General features: G+C 31.7%; 2 protein-coding genes across 3 annotated transcripts; one reads left to right on the plus strand and one right to left on the minus strand.

Annotated features, from left to right (window-relative positions):
- The first annotated feature begins 1185 nt into the window (after window positions 1–1185).
- LOC115877081 (26S proteasome non-ATPase regulatory subunit 13) lies at window positions 1186–3187 on the plus strand. Its single transcript, XM_030893160.1, has 8 exons — window positions 1186–1430; window positions 1490–1603; window positions 1661–1797; window positions 1859–2006; window positions 2108–2235; window positions 2292–2509; window positions 2573–2713; window positions 2963–3187. Exons 1-8 carry the CDS (start codon window positions 1312–1314, stop codon window positions 3116–3118), a joined length of 1161 nt encoding a protein of 386 aa, XP_030749020.1. The 5' UTR covers window positions 1186–1311; the 3' UTR covers window positions 3119–3187.
- Window positions 3188–3299: 112 nt separating this feature from the next.
- Window positions 3300–21069, minus strand: LOC115877078 (band 4.1-like protein 5). Of its 2 annotated transcripts, none has more exons than XM_030893154.1 (15): window positions 20754–21069; window positions 19291–19438; window positions 18834–19010; window positions 17311–17519; window positions 17057–17250; window positions 13755–13970; window positions 13449–13516; window positions 13213–13383; window positions 13052–13154; window positions 12593–12783; window positions 12363–12485; window positions 12137–12243; window positions 10588–10717; window positions 8930–9132; window positions 3300–3783 (listed from the first exon to the last, which is right to left on the minus strand). In XM_030893154.1, the coding sequence occupies exons 1-15, from the start codon at window positions 20895–20897 to the stop codon at window positions 3613–3615; spliced, it is 2355 nt and encodes a 784-aa protein (XP_030749014.1). In that variant the 5' UTR covers window positions 20898–21069; the 3' UTR covers window positions 3300–3612. The 2 variants fall into 2 exon arrangements, with proteins under 2 accessions (XP_030749014.1, XP_030749013.1); XM_030893153.1 differs by having other exon boundaries at window positions 12363–12488.
- Window positions 21070–21080: the final 11 nt, after the last annotated feature.

The following is a 21080-nucleotide window of genomic DNA, read 5'->3' on the forward strand; positions in this document are numbered from 1 at the left end:
ATTATTAAAAGACTTTTTATATATTTTTATTTTATATATATAAGTATTAATACGGTTGTAGAATTATAATTTTTATCCCGTTCACATTTTTTTACAAACAAACGAGAATATATTGTAGTGTCTTGATTATTTTTTTATAGATATAATAATAAAATCGTTTATTTTTTCAGATGCTATTTTAAAATATAGATTATTAATAGAAGTTTTATAAGTTTAAATCTGAGATTAGAAATAAAAGTAATAAGAAAAAAATCTTGGTTAATTTTTAAAATGGCATCGAAAATAATATTTGCAATATATGTAATGTTTCATTTTTTTGATACATTAAGTTCTTACAACTGCTTCTTTGTATTTTCTATATGTGTTCAATAAACTTGATGTAAAATTACTATTAGAATTTTTTTAATTATTTTTATGTGCCTTAAAGGAGAGTACTATAACATTAAACGTAGAATTTAATTGTTTTAAAACATTAATCAACTATTTGATAGATATAGCAACAATATCATGTTTACAAAATTTATATAGGTAAAAGTAGTATGTACGACTCGTATTATTTGTAAGCTTGTGTTTACCTTCACACATAATATTTTGGATTTGTGGAAAGGTAATATCTTCAAATATATATTATATTTTCGTCACAAACCTTTTGTGTATATTTCTGTTAAAAAATAAACCCACCCTTATTTCCTATGTACTTATTAACTTGGAATTTGGTACTTTTTAAGGTATATTACACGTTAAAAACGTTTTTAAATAGTTTAGAAATGACGATTAATGACGTTCTTTTATAATTTTACAGAAAAAACATTAATAATAATTTCCAATCTCACACGCCGTTTTTTTATCGTGTCATTATGGTATTCTTTGTAGAGTTTCATAAGTTTACTAGTTTGAATTTTATTTGAAGATAAACAGAATATACCGTATGATGTCTTTTTCCGTTTACTATTTTTTTTTTCACTGTTTTACATTCAATGTGTTTCTTACACGGAAAAATAATTTGTAACGTTAAAGCAGAGCGTTAAAGTTATTTACACACCCATCCTTGTTTCGTCATATCAGGCCGGATACCCTGGCAGCTATGGCCTAAAAATTAAACTACCACCAGCATCATATATAATAATACACTAAAGTTATATATGACCGTCATTTTCTTCTGTCTTCTGTGGCTTGTGTGAATTTGACATTACTGACAGATTTGTCAAGTCATTGATTTCATTCCAGAAAGAAAACAAAAAATCACAGTCATTCTAGTATTTTTCTTATTTATAGAATAAATATTACAAAGTTTCGAAAGTAATTGAAATTATGGCCTCTGTAAGCGTACAACAACAGAATATCACCGATTTTTTGTCTAGGAAACAAAAGGAGGGCCCCAAGGAACTTGTGCCGGAATGGGCCGCTTTGGAGGAGCTCTACAACAAAAAGTAACAATGGATTTTGTATATTAAATCGTTTTATTTGTTTTAAACCGTACTGTTTACAGGTTGTGGCATCAATTAACGTTAAAAGTATTATCGTTAGTGAAGAAGGCTGACTTACAGAAAGACGATAATTTAATTCAGCTTTATAACCATTTTTTACAAACCTTTGAAAATAAGTAAGTTCAGCTTCTCTCTTTCTAACTGTTTTGTTAATTTATCTCTGCTTTATTTAGGATCAACCCGTTATCTTTGGTTGAAATTGTTGCTGTTGTTATTGAACAATTTAAAAACCCCAGCGAAGCAGTAGCGTTTCTTGAAAAAACTGAGCCCAAAGTTAAAATTAGTTCAGATGCTGTGAACTTATGTAAAGGTAAGGTATTCTTTAACGTTTTTCTTAGTTTTTATAATAATTACCTCAATTTTGTTTGTAGTTTTAGCAGGTCAAATATATCTAGAGAAATTAAACAATTTGGAAGCAACCAAAAAAATCATCGAGCAAGTTGAGGCTACTCTGGACAATGCTGATGGAGTTACACCAGTTCATGGCAGATTTTACTTATTGGCATCACAGTATTATAGGTAGGTATAGCTGATATAGGAGATGATAGTTTGTTATTGTAGATCTCTACAATTTAAGAAGTTTTAACATAAATGTATACTTTATTTTATTCTTTTCATAGAATTCAAGGTGATCATGCACAATATTACCGTACTGCTTTGCGTTACCTTGGTTGTATCGATATAGACATCCTCTCAGAAGAAACCAAGATGCAACATGCCTTTTTCTTAGGTCTGGCAGCGTTATTAGGTATTTACGCTCATATTTCTATGAGTTAACATAGTTAATGTACATTTATTTTATAGGAGAGGGTGTATACAATCTAGGTGAATTATTGGCTCATCCTGTTCTACAAACATTAAATACCACAGATAATTCGTGGTTAATTGAACTTCTCTATGCCTTTAATTCAGGGGATATAAAGAAATTCGATAATATGAAACCAAAATGGAGTTCCATTGCTGACTTGGCTGCACAAGAATTGTTTTTGAGGCAGAAAATTTCACTTTTATGTCTTATGGAGGTATGTACAATAAAGATGATTATTATTATTATTAATATTCATTTTCTTAACATTATTTTTTAGATGACGTTCAAGAGGCCGTCTCACGATAGACAGTTAACTTTCGCTGAGATTTCTGAAGAAACGAAATTACCAATAAATGAGATAGAACTGTTGGTAATGAAGGCGTTGTCTCAAGGACTTGTTAAAGGCGCTATAGACCAAGTGAGTATTAAAAAAAATTATAGGAAAAACATTAAAAGTTAGCGTGCACGTCAATGATACATTTGACAAATGCACGTCGCAATGTTGCCAATGTTACGTTTTTTCGTGATTTTATCATAGATTTGTCACTTCAGTTTTAGACAAAATACATATAAAAAAATATTAGATGTTAGATGCAACCAGGTGGCTCATATGTGAGCCGTCTGGTAGCCAACGTGTTGTGTTAACTGTTTCTAATGTTTCTAATAGGTTGCAAGTACAGTTAACATGACCTGGGTACAACCCAGAGTCTTAGGCAGACCACAAATTACCAGCATGGTTCAAAGACTTAACGAATGGTGTACGCATGTTTCTACAATGGAGAAATTGTTGGAGGGAAAGGCTACAGAAATTCTGACATTATAGTGTCCTTTCAGATTTTCTCAAGTAATATTATATCTTTTTTTTTGGTTTAAATAAATTAATAAAATGCTATAGGGGTTTTTATTATGTAGAAAATGTTTTGGTATTATTTACCTAAAGTCATTTAGTTCCCCCCCTTTTTTTTTGATAGTCGCTCATACAGGCCTAATAAAACACTAAGTATAAAATAAATTTTTAATATATAAAATTGTAAAAATCAATACAGCTCATAAGTACAACAGTATTATAACTTAAATATAATAAAACGTTAGAGATTTCTTCTCAAATATTTCAATTTAATTTATCACATATCGTATATCGACCTAGAAACTATTTAAGTACACTTACATAGTAAAAAATATTTGTACTTACAAAATTTATAGAACTTTTATTGTCAAATATAATAATTATATACTCTTAGATTCTTTTTTTAAATATTATATGTTATTGCAACAATAAAAAAATAATTTCATCCGAATTTTTGCAAAAACAAACTTCTAAAGTTGTGTCGTTATTACGGATTTTCTGATGATGGCTGTTTCAGTAGTATTGACTTTAGTCACAGGAGATGAAATGACTTCTTGTGAGACCAGCCAAGGAGACAGTTTACTTAAGTTGGGACTTTTTGGAGTTGATGGTATGTCCGCGATTTCTACATCTTCATTAGTCTGAAAAACAAAAAGAAGTTATTACATAAACATGTTAACTTAAGTCTAAATAAAGTCACAAAATACTTTTAGAAAAGGTATTTAAAATACTAGATATACACACAACCAAACTTATATGGTTTAGCTGTCTATCTAATAATAGATGATTTATTTTTCATAATTTTTGAGACGTATGAAAATTTTGTGTTTATGAATAAAACTCAGTCCTTACCAATGACTTTTAATGAAGAATAATCCATATAGCAATAAAAAAAATTGATCAGTTCCCTAAATAAACAAAATGGTATTTTTTGGTTTCTGAAACGAAATTAAGATTTAAATTTTTAATGGCTAAAAACCAAAAACAAAAAGGAAATTGATAATTTTAATATTCCTTGTTGTCACCTCTAGCCCCTATGCAATCTTCTATTCGCGCTCGCATGCTTCTTATTAAATTATCAACGTTGTCTTGGGATATGTTTTCCCATTCTACTAATGCTGCATCAATAAGCTGTGCAAGATTCCTGGATTGTTTCGACGAGCCTTAACCCTTCTTTTGAGCTAGTCCCACAAGTGTTCAATAGGGTTTAGATCTGGTGAACATGCAGGCCAGTCCAAAACTATGACACCTTCCCGTTTCAAGACATTCTCTAGTCACTCTGCTGGTATGGAGAGGTGCACTATCGTACAAGAAGTTAAAATTACAACCAATTGTAGCTCTCCAAAGCCTAACGATTGGGTGTAGCACCAAGTCAACATATAACAATGGAGTTTTTGATCCCAGTATAATACCTCCCCAGAGCATTATAGTTCCTCCTTTGTATCTTGGTACAGATTTGGCAGCCTGAAGTCGCGCTCGTCTTTCTGGAGCTCTGAGAACCCGAATTTCATGGTTATCTGATCTTAGGCCAATTCTGGTCTCTTCCGAAAAAAGCACATTTTGCCAATTCTCAGTTGTCCATTGTCTTGATGTTGAAGGCATCAATTTAGCCGGTCAATTTTATTTTGCCGAGATAACTGTGGGATCCGTAACTCTCTCCTACTGTAAAATCCTCGAGCACGAAGCCTTTTTGTTATGGTTTCAACTAAAACGTTCACACACACAGCTGCCAGAAGTTGTTTTTGTAGCTCTGGATGAGAAACAATGGGATTTATTCTAGCAATTTGGCCCACAAGGCGGTCTTGTTGTTCAGTTGTGACTCTTTGACGACTTTGTCTGGTCCTATCCTTGTGTGTTCCTAATTCCAAGTACCTTCCATATGTTTTTGATACAACACCCTGGGTAACGCCTACTATCTCTGCTACGTCTCTTTGGAGCATTCCTTTGTTCGGTGAGAGCATTAATTCTTCCCCTCTGTACATCTGTTAATCCAACATAAGGCATTTTTTTTTGATCGAATGAAAATTACCGGACAATCGTGATTTTACTACTGAACACAAAATTCAAAAGAAAATAAATCGCAGCAGTCGTTTATTCTTTATTATCATGTTTATTTACAACAAAAAGCCTTATCTTACGTATACCAATTTTCATCCTTGCAAGAAATTTAGTCAGAAATAAAGAGTGATTCCATATAAGTTTGGTTGTGTGTAAAATACGTATTTTCTAAATACTTTTATTAAAATAAAATCCCTTTTGAAACAAAAAAAAACATTTAGCTTATTACAGTAATAATAATTGTGAACAAGAATCGTGTGAATCTGGGAATGTCTTTATACTTAAATATTACAGTGTTTCTAACCAGCGCACGGTGGGGTATTAGCATGAAAAAGTTGATCGAAATTCGAAAAAGCAAATGTGTTTAAGATTTCCCAAAAAAAGATAAATGATAAGTTAAATCATGTCTGCCATGAATGGCGTTGCTATGGGTGTGTTTAGTTGCATTCATTTGTTTCAACGAAACGTCAAAGTTGTTACTTCTCACATGTATTATTAATAAGATATATTACAAAGTTTACCCATTTAAATTCGTTGCTTTCGCTTTAGTATTTAAATAAACACACATATACAAATGCATACATACAAGATGGCTCCGTATTCCGCAAATGCTCTGTATCAGTATTCCTATTTGAGATTTTTACTCCAAACCTTTTACAAAATATGTGTTTAATGGTAGTTCACATTTCAAAAATATTTTTATAGATATACAGGGTGAGTCAAATATATTTTTACTCTCAACTCCCAAGTTTTACTTTTTCAAATGAAATGTTTTATATTTGTTTAGTTCAGTGAATTTGCTATAAAATTCCGGTTCCAAAAATACCTTAATACCATAGAGTATATTAAGTGGTTTTTTAATTATGACCACGTCAATCTAGATGCCCAGGAACCTTCGTATGAGAACTTCTAATCGAGACGATCGACTTATTGTAAGTTTATCGCTAAGGAACCACCATTTGCCAGCTTTTCAAATTGATAATGAATTGCACTTAAGAAACGTACATATTAACTAACGCACTATAAGAAGAAGATTAAATGAAGCAAATCTTATGCTTCGGGACCAGAACTTACTAGATGTGTTGACTAGGCCCAAAAGCAAAAACATGATCTTAATGTAAAAATTACGAAAAAATGTTAGTGTCTTATTCAAAAGCGAATATTTCCAACAAAAATAAAGCTAATTAGATGAACCAAAAAACAAACCATCGAGAAAGGATGTATCTAGATGATAAAATAAATTTTAAATTTCTTGCGTTTTTACCTTTTTCACCAAAATATCAACATTTTGTTTTCCCTCGTATAATTAACAGATGGGAAGTTTCATTTTTAATTTAGAAAAAGATACTAAAAAGTCAAATAATTTGGCTACACACTGCTTAAAAAATCATCAAAATCGGCCCATTAAAACAAAATATATTAACCTTTAAAATGCATCAAAGTTTTAAGGTGACCATTTTTCGTTCCGGTGAATGTATTTCAAAAACTATACATTTTTTAGTCATATACTTTTCTAATGAAACAAACCTTTATTTTTTTACTAGAATCCAAAAATAAATTAAGTAACTTTTTTGGGGACACCCTGTAGAACTCTATATAAGTTTAGAAAATGCTTTAAATTGACTTACAGCTCACAAAATTTCACTTCAATACAAAATTTGGTTCTCCTTGCAAAAGCCGCGTCGTATATGTCGCACTCCCCTGTATAATTCAATTTCAATCAAAATTTCAATGATTAGAATATAAGCAGAATAGGTATAGCTTATGCATTAGATTTATTTACTTCGATAAATTTGCTTAGAAAAAGAATTAAAAAAATCAAAAAATTAAGAAGGAAATAATTAAGAATTTACTAAAATTAGTAAAATAAAAAATTAAAAGCAACGAAAAAAATTGAGTAAACAGAAGGTTTCACAGTAATTGAATTCCGAGGTAAAAGTCTCTAGGCACTCCACTAAATAAGACTGGTCTTTGTTCTTTCTTTTTATGTATTCCCCATTGTTGTTGAAAGTGTCCAATTTGTGTTTTTCATACCGATTAATTTTACGTGTTTCCAGCCAGGACAAAATCAATGACATGTTCTTTAAATGATTTTGGCACCCATTTCATTTTAGAGAATGAAATGGGTGCTTTCATTACTAGATAGATAAAATACAGAAGAATAAAAATGTTCTAATTTTTAGAATGTCTACTTTGTTCTATTTTAGTATTAAAAGTAATAAAAAATCTTCAATACATAAACTACGGATTTTTTTAATAATTTGCGGATATTTCATCACACCTAATACGGATATTATATTTTTTGATCTGGCGACACTGCTTTAGTCCATATTACAACTGAACGTCAGAAAGTAAAAAATATGCATAGATAATAATTAGTAAAAGTATTTTAGCAAACTCTTAGATCTTATAAACTTCGAGCAAACTAAACTACTCAAAACAATTATCGCATATTTTCCAAAAAAAATATAAATTTGAAAAACAAGACACTTTGAATTCCCTGACTTATGATTTTAAATAGTATGGATATTGTGAAGGGAAATTCGATACAATAAGCCTACGCGCCAATCTCTAATTTTTAGTCGTCCGACTATTTAGTTGCGAAAGTAAAAACAGTACATACTTATGATGTCGATCGGCCGACTATTTGATTGCATGTGAGCGCGGCTCCATTAGGATATATTGGTTAAAAATGCATAATGCAACTAAATATCGGGCCGATCGGCTCCGTAAGAATGTATTGTTTTCACTTTTGCAACTAAATAGTCGGCCGATTAAAAATTATAAGTCAGTGAGTACCCTAATTATCCTAAAAAAACTCACAAGAGAAAGGCAGAAAATGCATGTTCCATTTAGAAATATGTAATAATTACTTTTATTCAAATATGCGAGAATTGTTTTGAGTAGTGTAAGTACCTATTTATAAAATACTAAGATACTAAAAAAATGTATCTAAATACAAGATACAAGATGAAATTAAAAGATTGGTCAAGTGCGAGTCCCGGACTCGCGCACGAAGTGTCCGTTTCATTATTTATCTATACAACATTAGACACTATATTATTTATTATAAACTTTTTTCCGATGAATGATTAGCTGAAATTTTGAATGTGCGTATAAGTAATTAAAAAAAATGAAGAAACACATTACTAAAAATTGTATTAATCAATAATAAATATGTAAAAAGTAAAAATAAATATGTAAAAATTAAAAAAAACGATTAAAAAAAGTCGCTTTGACTAGGATTCAAACCTGCCTTACTACGGCTCGAACGTCAAAGCAGCGTAAAGTCCTAACGCTTTAACCACGTGGCCACCGAGGACTTGAAAGATTCTATGTAAAATTCTTACTTAAAAGATAATGTTTAGTGAAAGTACTTTTTTATTTATAATCATTTATTTAATTCTGTTTTTAGTATTTGTTCTTATAGCGGCAACATAGATACATTATCTGTAAAAATTTCAACTGTCTAGCTATAACGATTCATAAGATAGACCTTTGTCACAGCCGGACGGACAGGGAAGTCTTAGTAAAAGGGTTCCCGTTTTTACCCTTTGGATACGGAACCCTAAAAAGGTATTTCAAATATAAGACGAAAATGCGTATTTTGTATCTTGTATCTGTATTTCAAATACTTTCATCGTTATATACTTATGACAGTGATAGCTAATTGTCGTCTGTCAAAATCGTTCCTTTCTTTTGCATACTTTACACGACAAAAGAACTTACCTCAATGCTATTTTTGTTAGCTTCATCTTTAAGGTCCTCTTCATTCCCTGAAATCTCCACAAACGGGTTGTTTTTACTAAACTTCATACCGCTGAATGGATTGACTTCGCCATTTTTCAAATAATTTGCAAACGGATTGAAATTCGTCTCATTTTCTGGTTCGGATTTATTCTCGTTTGTATCGTTAACCACCTGGCATATTTCTACAAATTTTCCAAGAAAACATTATTTTCAAAATCACGTAAGTAATACTCCTATAAAGCTAGTAAAGACTTAAAGCATCTGTTAACGAGTGTGACAGCAAAAACATGAAATCATAAACATAAAATAGTGTTTATTGTTTTTGTAATGCCACTATCATTGAAAATTCATATTATTATTGTTTATTGACGTTTACTCTACTAGAGATATAACTTAATTAATAGAGATAGGTTTTAAGTTCTGAAGTATCGGCTATTGCTGCTTTAACTGATCATGGTACAAATGAACTACTGGACTTAAAACCATCTCTGCTAGAGTAATTGCCCAACAGACAATAATAATATAACTTTTCTCAGACATTAGATAAATCATAAACACTATATTATAGGTCTGTTGACTAGGACCAAAAGCAAAGGCATGGTTTTAATGTAAAAAATACGAAAAAATGCTAGTGTCTTCTTCAAAAGCGAATATCTCCGAAAAAAATGAAGCTATTGAGATGAACCAAAAAGTAAAATACCGAGAAAAGATACAACTAGATGATAAAATGATTTTTAAATTCCTTGCTTTGTTAATATACTCCACAGGGTGTTTCAAACTTATTATGTTTTCCCTTGTATAAGACAGATGGCAACTTTGATTTTTAATTTAGAAAGAGATACTAAAAAATCAAATAATTTAGCTACATATTGCTTTAAAAATCATCAAAATCGGCATACTAGAAGAAACTATAGTAACCTTTAAAATACATCAATATATTTAAGAGTATTACTTCTAAGAGTTTAATAACAATAAAACTCCAACGTTATGTAGTGTTGCGGACCCGTGTGGACTCGACCTAACCTAACTATATGTCCCGCCCTCAGATGACCTTAACATCGCATTAAAGAATAGACACCGTAATGATTCATTCGTTCGACAAGAATCGAGTCCCATTGAAATGGACTAGTACATACGAGAACATTCGAAAACCTTCTCTATGCACCTAACGATCTATGGACTATTCTAGATTTCTTTTGCTGTAGGTATAAAAGCCGGCGGCTGTGGCCTAGAGAGGGCAGTTATAAATAGACAAGTACAGTTGACGCGCTAAAATTCAAAAATAAATTCTTAGTTATAAATCGTTTGTAAATAGTTCTTTAAGTCTTTTATCGTTATTGTTTTTGTTAATTAGTGTTAAATAAATAGTGTTCAAATAAATTGTGACTTTCTATCCACACGGAACCGACGAAAAACGTAACAGTAGTATAAGGAAACAAGTAGCTACACTGCACTGTCCCAAATATTTTGTGCCAGCCGACAAAAATTAATTTGATTTCTGGAAGCATACATTAGCAAGGATTCGGACATATTCGTAGTCACCTCATGAAAACAAGTCACAGAAGGTACCCGAAAAATATCAAAGAATTTGGTGACAGTAAAGCTACTAGTTTCCTTATACTATGGTATTTTCTTACCTAACTTGCCATCATTCATTGCCTGACCAAAGAACGTAACTGTTATAGGAGTGGTACACCGTTTAACGGGTTCTTTAACGGGTTCAATACTAGAGGGACCACTCACAGTAAGCGTCAACTTATCACCACCCTTTAAATTAAAAAAAAATGTATTTTTATATAAATTATAACAGTTACAGTTTACAGTAAATTTAGGATGTGGGGGTTCTCGTGTAATAATTAGTATATATAACGTATCCCAAAACTACTAGAACTATTGTCATTAAACCTAAAAGATAATATGTGCAAACACAAAAAATTTCAACTGTCATAGTGAAAAATGTCGGAAAATGTCAAGATATGACAATGAAAAGTATTTTTTTCTTATTTGAAGAGAATGCTGTTGATACATATATGTTTTGTTTATTTATATACAGTATTATATACAATATAATACAAATAAATAATCTACGCGGTCGGTGGCGCGGGAAGTTACATTATTCGTTTGAAAAATCTTTTTTCTAAAGTTTAAGTTGTTTACTTTTTACTCTACATCAAAGCTCTACATAAATTGTTACAATAATTCATCAAATATTATACAGGATGGTCATAAAAATGTTACAAATATTACTTTAAAAAATATATAAAAAGTAGTTCAAATGAACCGCTTGCATAAAATACCCTGCCTTGATCAGATTTACTAAATAAATGAATTAATTTTGAATTTAGATATTTAGGGGGCGTTTTCTGTGAACTGATCAAGTCGTAGGAATTCAACTGACTTGAAAGAATATTCCGTATTTGCACATTTGTTATCAAATAGTTTCTGCTAGTTCAAATGGCAACAGTGCGTAAGGATGTACTTCAAACTGCCAAAAATTTGAAAGAAAATGGATTAGCCGCAGAACCAATGACTAAAGAATATAAGGACATGTAACGCCCCTATACGGGCTGCAGCAGAATTTGTGACCTTTTTTTTTGTTTTGGTGGCAAACAATGAGTCATCATTTGGTCACCAGCGACAATTTTAGCGATTTTTAATAGTTTGTGTGTGGTAAACTTTGTATAAACTTTATTACAATGGTGATTAGTTGTTCAGCTTTCAAGTGTAAAAGCAGCAGCGATAAGAAAGAGCCAGGAGTTACGTTTCATAGGTAAATAAACAGTCCACTCCAACTTTTAGCGTTTTCTTATTGAATTCGATAATTATTCTTCAATTTCAATTAACATCTATATGTACTTGATATGTGCTATACGTCGATACTAGTTTTGTACCTTTTGTTAACATTTTAATACGTTTTTTTCGTAATTAATTAGGATGATACACCATAGGCGTAGTCAAAACAATTATCAAAAAATATAAATATTGCTTCAAACAGCTAGGTTAAGAAAAATATGTGCCACGGCACTGTTTGGTGACATCGTCACAATTTGCTCTCGGGTGTTATTTGTCCTTGGATTCTTTAGTCATTGCACAGAACTAATTCTATTGTTAGTCAGCCATCCAATAATTTAATACCTAAGCTACAGTTAAAAACACAGTTTTTAATAGAATAGGTTTTGTACATACCACAGATATAAAAGTAGCTGCATTTAGGGAAGTTTCTTCTTCTTTAGGCGCTTGAACAAACATCTGATTAGTCAATTTGGAATTTTGAAGCTCTTCCTCCATTTTAGCTAAAAAAAAATTTTTGCAAATCAACATAGCAAGGTAGACACAGAGATACTGAATACACGTAATTTTTAGTAGTTGTAGTAACTATCAAATGAAATTATGAAGAACTAAATTACCTTACCTTTTAATATATTACATTTAATATGACCAGGCGGCAAAGGTTTAGCACTGCCTACCGTTTTTGTAATATTATTAGGAATTTCGGCTGGAAGAGGCTTCTGTGAACTAGTTACATTTTCAGATTCTGCTAAAACAGAGAAAGAAATCATATAAACAGTAACATATACAGTCTTTTTTGACAAAAGACAACTTGGGGTCATTTTTTAGTTTGATAAAAAAATATTAAAAAACCTTCAAGTTTATTCCTGGATTCGTCCCTTGCAACGCCAGTCAATGATTCTTTAGCGAGACTTTTCAGTAAAAAGTCTAACTGACTGTCGGCGTTCGACGGGGTCGGACTTACAGCTGGACCATTAGAACTCGGAGTAACTGACTTGTTTCTTTTTAACGTGTCGTTTTTGCTACTGCTTGACAACGCTGGGCTATAAAAAATATAGAAACAAACTTAATATCGAATCTTGCAACAGTTGTAGGGCATCTAGAGCTACTACTACGTAGAAAAGGAGCGAACGCTCCACTAACTGGACCGGAACCGTTCTGCTTCGTAAGTGGAAAGTTTCCCAACTTAAAACGGAACTCAAGAACCTGGAATACTCCATCCGTAACCTGGAATGGGAATCCTCCAAAGGTCTAAGACACTCGAAGAACTTCAAAGTCCGCTCTAACGCTGTTTTTTTCAATTGTAATTACCTGTAAGCTGATCCATAAGCAATAGACGATTTTCCAAAGGAATTCTGTCCCACTGAACCCTTCCCAAAACTACTTTGACTAACTAATCCCAGAGAGCTTGGTCCTAAAAAGGAAAGAAATATATTAAACTTGATAACAAAACAAAATAAAAATAGACGTACTGGTAGGCGTTGACGGCGTGGGTGTTAAACTCTTCGTAATATCGTCTTTAACTTGGCAGTAAATTGGTTCATTATCAGTTATGTTTGTTGCATTTGATTTAGTTGATCTCTCGCTACATCGACTAGATGAGGGTTGAATACTGTCCGATGGTTTAGCTGCTACATTCTGATCTGTTACATAAAGATTTTTGTTTTATATATGGGACACCCTGTATAAAATTATTAAAAACGCATACCTTCCACTGTCGCTGGCGTGTGCTGTTTCTGCCTCTCTCTCAGCACGTGACTTTGTCTTCTCCCATACCTAAAATAGAATTTAAATACACTATGATCGAAAAAAAGGCGTCAAAGATGGCTGAAGAATGACAATCGATGATAATTTTGGCGAGGTCAAGCCCTAGACGTCATTTAGTAAAAATATAGCCATTACACTACTTTCTTAATCTTTTTATTCAAAGTCTACACACAATGTTTTGCTGAATACATTTTGACTGAACAGCTAAGACTGACAGGTAAAACGTTATGTGTAGATGAATCTTTACCTCTGACTTGGTTTTCGCTCCAACTGAACCGTTCTTCTAGCTCTGTTCTGGTACGTGCTCTGGTACTCAGTTCTTCCAGAATACCGGAACCTGGAGCCCATCCGAAAGAAATTCTGTCTAGCCGAAGGCCCCTTGACTGGGGCTCTTAACCGGAAGAATCCGTGGTGCTCCACTGCGCATTTCCATAGGTGTTTGCATGCCTTCTCATTGTGAAGCCTAAAAAGGAACGAAAGATGTCTTAATCCAGTGTTGCGAGAAATTTTCGATTGAATTCCTTCATTCCTTCAACAGAACATTAAAAAACATTCATATTCCTTTGAAGTTTTTTGCCATGAGAAATTTGATTTTGATGTCAATATGAGTCCTACTGGTAGAGGGCGCCACCTACATATGTTTTAACTGTTTTGAAGCGTAATAACTTTTTGACCGTACCTGTATAAAACTACAGTGGGAAAAATATACATCTCTGCGACTTTTTACGCAAAAATATCTCTTTGTAAAAATCGCTACGAGCAACCGTTCTCAAGATATTTAGAATGGAAATAGTCAATGCATGTCATTATTGACGAAAAATAAACACGTTGAGTAAATAGTTATTTCACTGAAATAATAAATTTGTTCTGCAAAAAAATGATGACAAAACAGTTTCTGTTGAACTTTTGGCACAAAAACTTTTAAATTTATGATCTCAGTCTAATAACTATTTAGTCAACATGATTAATTTATGTCAATGATGACAGGTATTGATAATTTCGATTCCAAATATCTCGAAAACCAATACTCGTAGCGATTTTTACCAAGAGACATTTTTTGCGTAAAAAACGTCGTAAATGTATATTTTTTAACTCAGTAGTTTTATACAGGTACGGACGAAAAGTTATTACTCTTCAAACCAGTTAAAAAATATGTAGGTTGCGCCCTCTACAAGTAGGAGTCATATTGACATTAAAATCAAATTTCTCATGTCAAAAAACTCCCAGACACCAATTTTCATCTAAATATTGACGTTACTTCATAAATTATTTGGAAAAAATCTCGAAATAAAAATGAAACTTTAACACCCTGTATCTCCGAAACTAAGCATTTTAGGACATGCATTTATACGAACTTTTCTACTTATTTTTATCTGCAGAATATGCTGCCGAAGTTTCCGGAATACAATTCGGACCAGCCTGTATATGTTTTCCGTTTACCTATTTATTTATTTTCAACATCAAGAACTTTGGTTTCGTTATGGTATGTATTATTGCTGTCTTAAGGCTGTTAGACTTGTTTAAAGATATAAATGTAGACGTGTTGAAAGATAAAAATGTATCTATTAATTTTTTGTTAAATGTTAAAATCTTCCTAAAATTGCGGACTTTATTTACTATTACTTGCGGACTAATTTACATCCTTAATTAAACACCGTTAAAATATAAAAATATAGATGTAGGGAACATAAATACGCCTACTATATATTTTAAAAATTTTATTGTACAAACTGCTAGAAACATTCATATTGTTTTCTTTATGGATAAAAATGCCTTCTGCAACCCTATTAACAAAATTTGACAGTAAAATTTTTCATATTGAAGAAAATGCTTCAATTCTGGCAACACTCTAATAAATAACTTGCCAACTGCTCGCTAATCATCTTACTAAAATCCTACTATAATTCTACTAAATCTCCAAAAATTGTTCCAAAATTTCAAAAAATCTCAATTTTATCAAATAAAAAAAAAGAAAACATTATTTTCCTGTTGAAGTTGCCTATTGGCTATGGTTTTATCCTTTGAATAAGAAGACTAAGGAAGGAAAAATATCTTAGGTCCACCGTGATGGGCCTCAAATATGACCGACTTAAATTCCGGTTTATCAGTGCCGTTCTAATTTTATTTAAAAAATGTAAAACTATGATGTAGGGTAGACGTGGGGTAGACTCAATACTATGTTGTTTTATTTGACGTTGTGAATAAATGTTGGTAGTTATTAAAATTGTTACAAAAATATATAAATCTAATAAAAATAGATAAGTTATAATCTTTGAATAAGAAGACTAAGGAAGGAGCATATCAAAAATCTTAGGTACACCGCGATGGGCCTCAAATATGGCCAACTTAAATTCCGGTTTATCAGTGTCGTTCTAATTTTATTTAAAAAATGTAAAACTATGATGTAGGGTAGACGTGGGGTAGACTCAATAATTTGTTGTTTTATTTTACGTTGTGAATAAATGTTGGTAGTTATTAAAATTGTTATAAAATATATAATTCTAATAAAAATAGATAAGTTATAATAAGTATTTATTAACACAAACATCCGATACGCTACTGAAGCAGGTAAGTCAAATTAAAGTATCTAAATTCTTTGACATCTAATCTTTGACAAGTAATAAATAAAAGCTAAAATGCAAGAAAAATATATAATTTAGTTAATTTAAGTGAATTTCATAAATGATCGGTTTACTACACGTATGTATATTACAGTACATCTGCTGGATCTGTGTCTATGAAAGGAATGCGAACAAAAAACATTTAAATAAACAGCAATATATTTTATACGTCGATTTGACGAGTGCGTCACCGCAAATCGCTCCGCCCACTCATTTTATTGGCTACTTGCAAATTTGTTGAATTTTTATTGATGGGACGCGTCGTCTATTTTTTTACGAAAAACATGGAGAGAATCTCGTTTCCCCTCTCACGGATACCCCGTAGCTACAGAACGGACAGACGTACTGTATATAGTCACTTACTAGCGAAAAGTTGTTCCATTATTTCACTCGATTTTTGCCGAGATCTACCGCACGCTACACAACCAACTATTTTAGAGTCTTGTTCGATAAATCGCGATAGTGTCACTGTTAATTTAAGTTCTGCCACAATTTCCATCTAGATTTACTACCTTTATACAACTATCAGTAGTAGAATAAATAATAAATAACATAAAATAAGCTCCGTAAAGACTGACAAATCCACAAAATTTCAAATCAAATTCAAATGTGTCAAATGAATCGTCAAACAGAACTGTCAAAGATCCCCACTATAGAGTGCTTTTTCCCCCACCATGCATGAATACATGGATAGCATTATGCTCCTTCCTTAGTCTTCTTATTCAAAGGTTTTATCCAAACTTGAACATGTCATATGGTATATGCGGAATATTGTATTGTATTTACTAACAGTGGGTTTCAGGTGGGACCCTCCACTGCGGCCGCGAGAGCCTATTGTGATTCAACAGGCAGGTACACATAATGTGCTTAGTGTATTGTGGTGAATTACTGTTTTATTTCCAAAAATAATATTACAAAATACACTTACCGAAACACAAACGTATGCTCTTGTTCGCGTCCTTCATCGTCATCCTCAACCACTACTAATGTCAGTTTCTTCTTTTTAAAATTCAGTTTGCTGATTTTAGGCCAAAAAAACAACCCTATTTTAATATTAGGTTCTTCAAAAACCAGAATCCCTGTAGGAGTTAGGCCTAGTTTGTATTCCATGCTATCTTTTCCCTTAAAAATTCCCAAATGTTTTTGAAATATTTATCACAAAAATTGAAAAAAGTAACTAACCAAGACTGTGTGCATGTCAACACCGTACATTTCGAGCCATTTGGCTTCGTTTAAGTAAGCCAATTCCGCACTGGCTGGGGATAATCCTTTGCATTTTTTAAATTCTTCCAAAATATCAATTTCGAACTGTTCCGTCTGATTTGGAACGAACCTAAATTCAGATACAGTGGCAGGGGTGTGTTGAGTTTCATCATAGTCTCCCAATTCAGCTAAAAATTGTAAACTGTTTTATTAGGAGTAAAAAAAATCTATATCTATACTAATATATAAAATCCTTAAGTGACTCACTGATTAATCACGATCCTGCTCAAACCACTCAACGTAAGAAGCTCAATTTTAACATACAGGTTGATTCTAGGGTGTAGAGGTTCGATAAGAAGGGACCTTTCGAAATTCCAGTTCCAAGGGGGTGAAACCACCCCTCAAATATTACAATATTCTTTATTTAAAAAACGGTCAAGTTTCAGAAAAAACGCTTAAACACGTATATTTTATTTTGTTTTTTTTTTACATATTTTAAGATTTTTTAAAAATGTATACAGGGTGTTTCGAAAAATCTGGTCATTGATTAATCACGATCCTGCTTAAAGCGCTTGACGTAAAAAGCTGATTTTTGGAAAACGGATTGACTTTAGGGTGTAGAGGCTCGATAAGAAGGGATTTTTCGAAACTTGAATTCTAAGGGGGTGAAACCACCCCTCAAATATTAGAATATTTTTATTTAAAAACCGGTGAGTTTTTCGGAAAAACTCTTAACACGTATATTTTATTTTGTTGTTTTACATATTTTAAGATTTTTTAAAAATTTATACAGGGTGTTTCATAAAATATGACCATTGAGTAATCACGATTCTGCTTAAACTTCTTGACGTTTAAAGCTGATTTTTTGGCAAACGGATTGGCTGGAGGTATAGAGGTTCAATAAGGAGGGGTTTCTCGAATATCAAATTCCAAGAGGGTGAAAACGCCCCTCAAATATTACAATATTTGTTATTTAAAAAACGGTTAGTCTTTCGGGAAAACGCTTGGACACGCATAATTTATTTTGTTTTTTACATATAATGAAATTTTTTAAAAATCATACAGGGTGTTCCTAAAAGTTGAGTAATTGATTAACCACGATTCTGCTTAAACTGCTTGACGTAAAAAGCTTATTTTTGGTAAAAGGATTTTTTCGAAAGTCAAATTCGATTCGACGAGATGAAACTACCCCTCAAATATTACCAAGTTATATAATAATATCGCCATATTGTTTTTTGTCATGCTGACATAAATGTGAGAAAATTTTATTCAGTTTGTTTGTTAATGGAAATTCTTGCTTTGCTTTATCATCACCATTACAAATAATTAATCCGACGCGAACGAAGTCGCGGGTACACGCTAGTGCTTAACATAACATAAAGTGTTTTGTGTTTTGGTTTAAATAAAAATGTTTTTAAATTTTGAGTTTATGTTGGAGACAATAAAAGTGTGAAAAATAATAAAAAATTCTGTTTAAGCCTGTTTAACTTAAAAAAACTTACACTGTAAAGCATATGCGGCCAACTTCACTGATATGTCTGGTGGGCAATCTAATCTGCCTTCTAAAATATCTTGTTTCAGCTGCAAAAAAAACTGATATCTCGTCAGTTCCTCCCTCAAATTGTTCGGTTCGGATGAATAAAACTTCACTTTCAATCTCAGCGTATAGGGTGGACCAACTAAAAATATATACATATTGTTGCAAAATAGAAAAAATGTGTGCACTATGTGCTCATATTTGAAGTAAAATTTCTTACTAACGGCTATTAAATTAAAGGATTTGAAAAACTGTAGTTTGAAAGGTTGGAAAAGTAATAAATTAAAAAAAAATCTCTTTTTACGCGTAAAAAATAGTTTTTTGCATGAACAAATAATGTTTTACGTGTAACAAATAGTTTTTTAGTTCTTTCAAATAGATAAATTCAGTCCCTCAATTAAATAAAATTAAAAAAAACTAACTTTTAATTTGCTTCTTGATGGTTTTTGTTGGATCCAGCCAATGTTTCACATGATTGGCATCCGTAAATTGTAAACCAAAATAGTCTTTCTCTATGAGATCTAGCGAGTAAAAGACTTGTTCATATAGATCCTTTGCTTTTGCTTTTTTCTAGAAAAAAAAATTATTCTCTATAAAGATTTACAATAAAAAACAAATAATTAATTTATAAGGTGTCCAAATATTCCGTGAACATAGAACCGCTACGTATTTTAGAATTAAAAGCGTTTGTCAGTAAAGGCCCCCATACACTTCAAACTGTTCAGTTAAAAACCTAAGTGTATGGAAGCCTTAATAGGCTAATACAAATAGGATAATAATAATCTACTATATAATCGAAAAAAAACGCTGTCAAAGACGGCCGGGGAATGACAATCAATGAAAGTTTTGGCAAGGTCAATCTCTAGACGTCATTTTTTACTAAAAATTGGCATAAAACTTCATCAAAAATTAACACTCATAATAGAAAAATTTAAAAAGAATTGAACATTTTCAGCGCCATTAAAAAATAAAGGGTGCAGGCCGAGTAAAATACGTCTAGGGCTTGACCCCGGCAAAATTATCATCGATTTTCATTCCCCTGCCGTGTTCGACGCCGTTTTTTTTCTTTCGAAATTGTGGAATATTATGCCAGTGCCACAAAATGTTTTTAAAAATAAGCTTCATAAATTCGAAATTAACGTTTGGGTTTATTTTTTATCGTTTCATATTATTATAAATTGTGTACAATTAACTTATTTTGACTCCAAAAATGCGTACTAGTCTGCGGAATACTAGAACACCTTGTATAAAACCTTGAATTGTGTAAGTTGTTATTTAAAAAACAATAGTTCCCGTCAACATTTACAAGGGAAAGTAAAAGGTATTGTCTGTTGATATTTAAATTCCCATTAATTCGCCATTCCTACTAGCCCATTTGAATAAAATATTTCTACTAGGTTATTAAGATTAAAACATAAAGTTGACTAAACACTGTTTTGATTTACGACATAAAATACAGTGTGTTCAGTTTGAGAGAAAAAGCAGAGAAAAATGTAAAAAATATATACAGCCAAATAGTTAGCCAAAAAAAAATCCTCTTCCAGTATTTTGTAATGTTTATTTATTCACCATCCTGTATATCCTATAGTAAGAACCTGAGCTGAAGACCTACTAAAATAGATAGTTAATAGGTAGGTGTTTATTAAAAATATTGGTTTCTATCAATTTATCAGCTGTTTGATAACCTGCATTGCAAATTGTTTGCTCTTACTTAGGTAAAAAAAATGTTATTTTTATTCAAGAAGAAAAAATACCATCCACCTACTATCTATATCCCACATAAACAATATAACTAATACAAGCATACAAGCTAAGGATACAAGTTAAATAGCACATTTAAAAAATTATAAATCTACGAGCTTTTAGTAAATTAAAATCAACTTACCGATAATTCCACACTTATATCCGAGCCATCCAAAAGCACAACTTTACACTGTATTAAATTCTTATTGGAGTTTTTATTCGAGTTTCTACCACTTGTTGAATTCGTTGCATTTCTGCCTTTCCGTACACTTAGGAACCGAAACATATTTAACCACCTAACTTAATCGTATATTACTTATATTTATTCGAACATACGAGTACAAAAAATGCTGTTGGTTGTTTAACCCATATAATTAAATTTTTCACTTAAATTAAACGGTAATAACAACGGCTAAAAATAATTTTGTCGACGCTGTACGGCCATCTTGTATTCCACTGACATTTTAAT

This window comes from Sitophilus oryzae, unplaced genomic scaffold, assembly GCF_002938485.1.
Source record: "Sitophilus oryzae breed Bouriz unplaced genomic scaffold, Soryzae_2.0 scaffold_1442_pilon_pilon, whole genome shotgun sequence".
NCBI lineage: Eukaryota > Metazoa > Arthropoda > Insecta > Coleoptera > Curculionidae > Sitophilus > Sitophilus oryzae.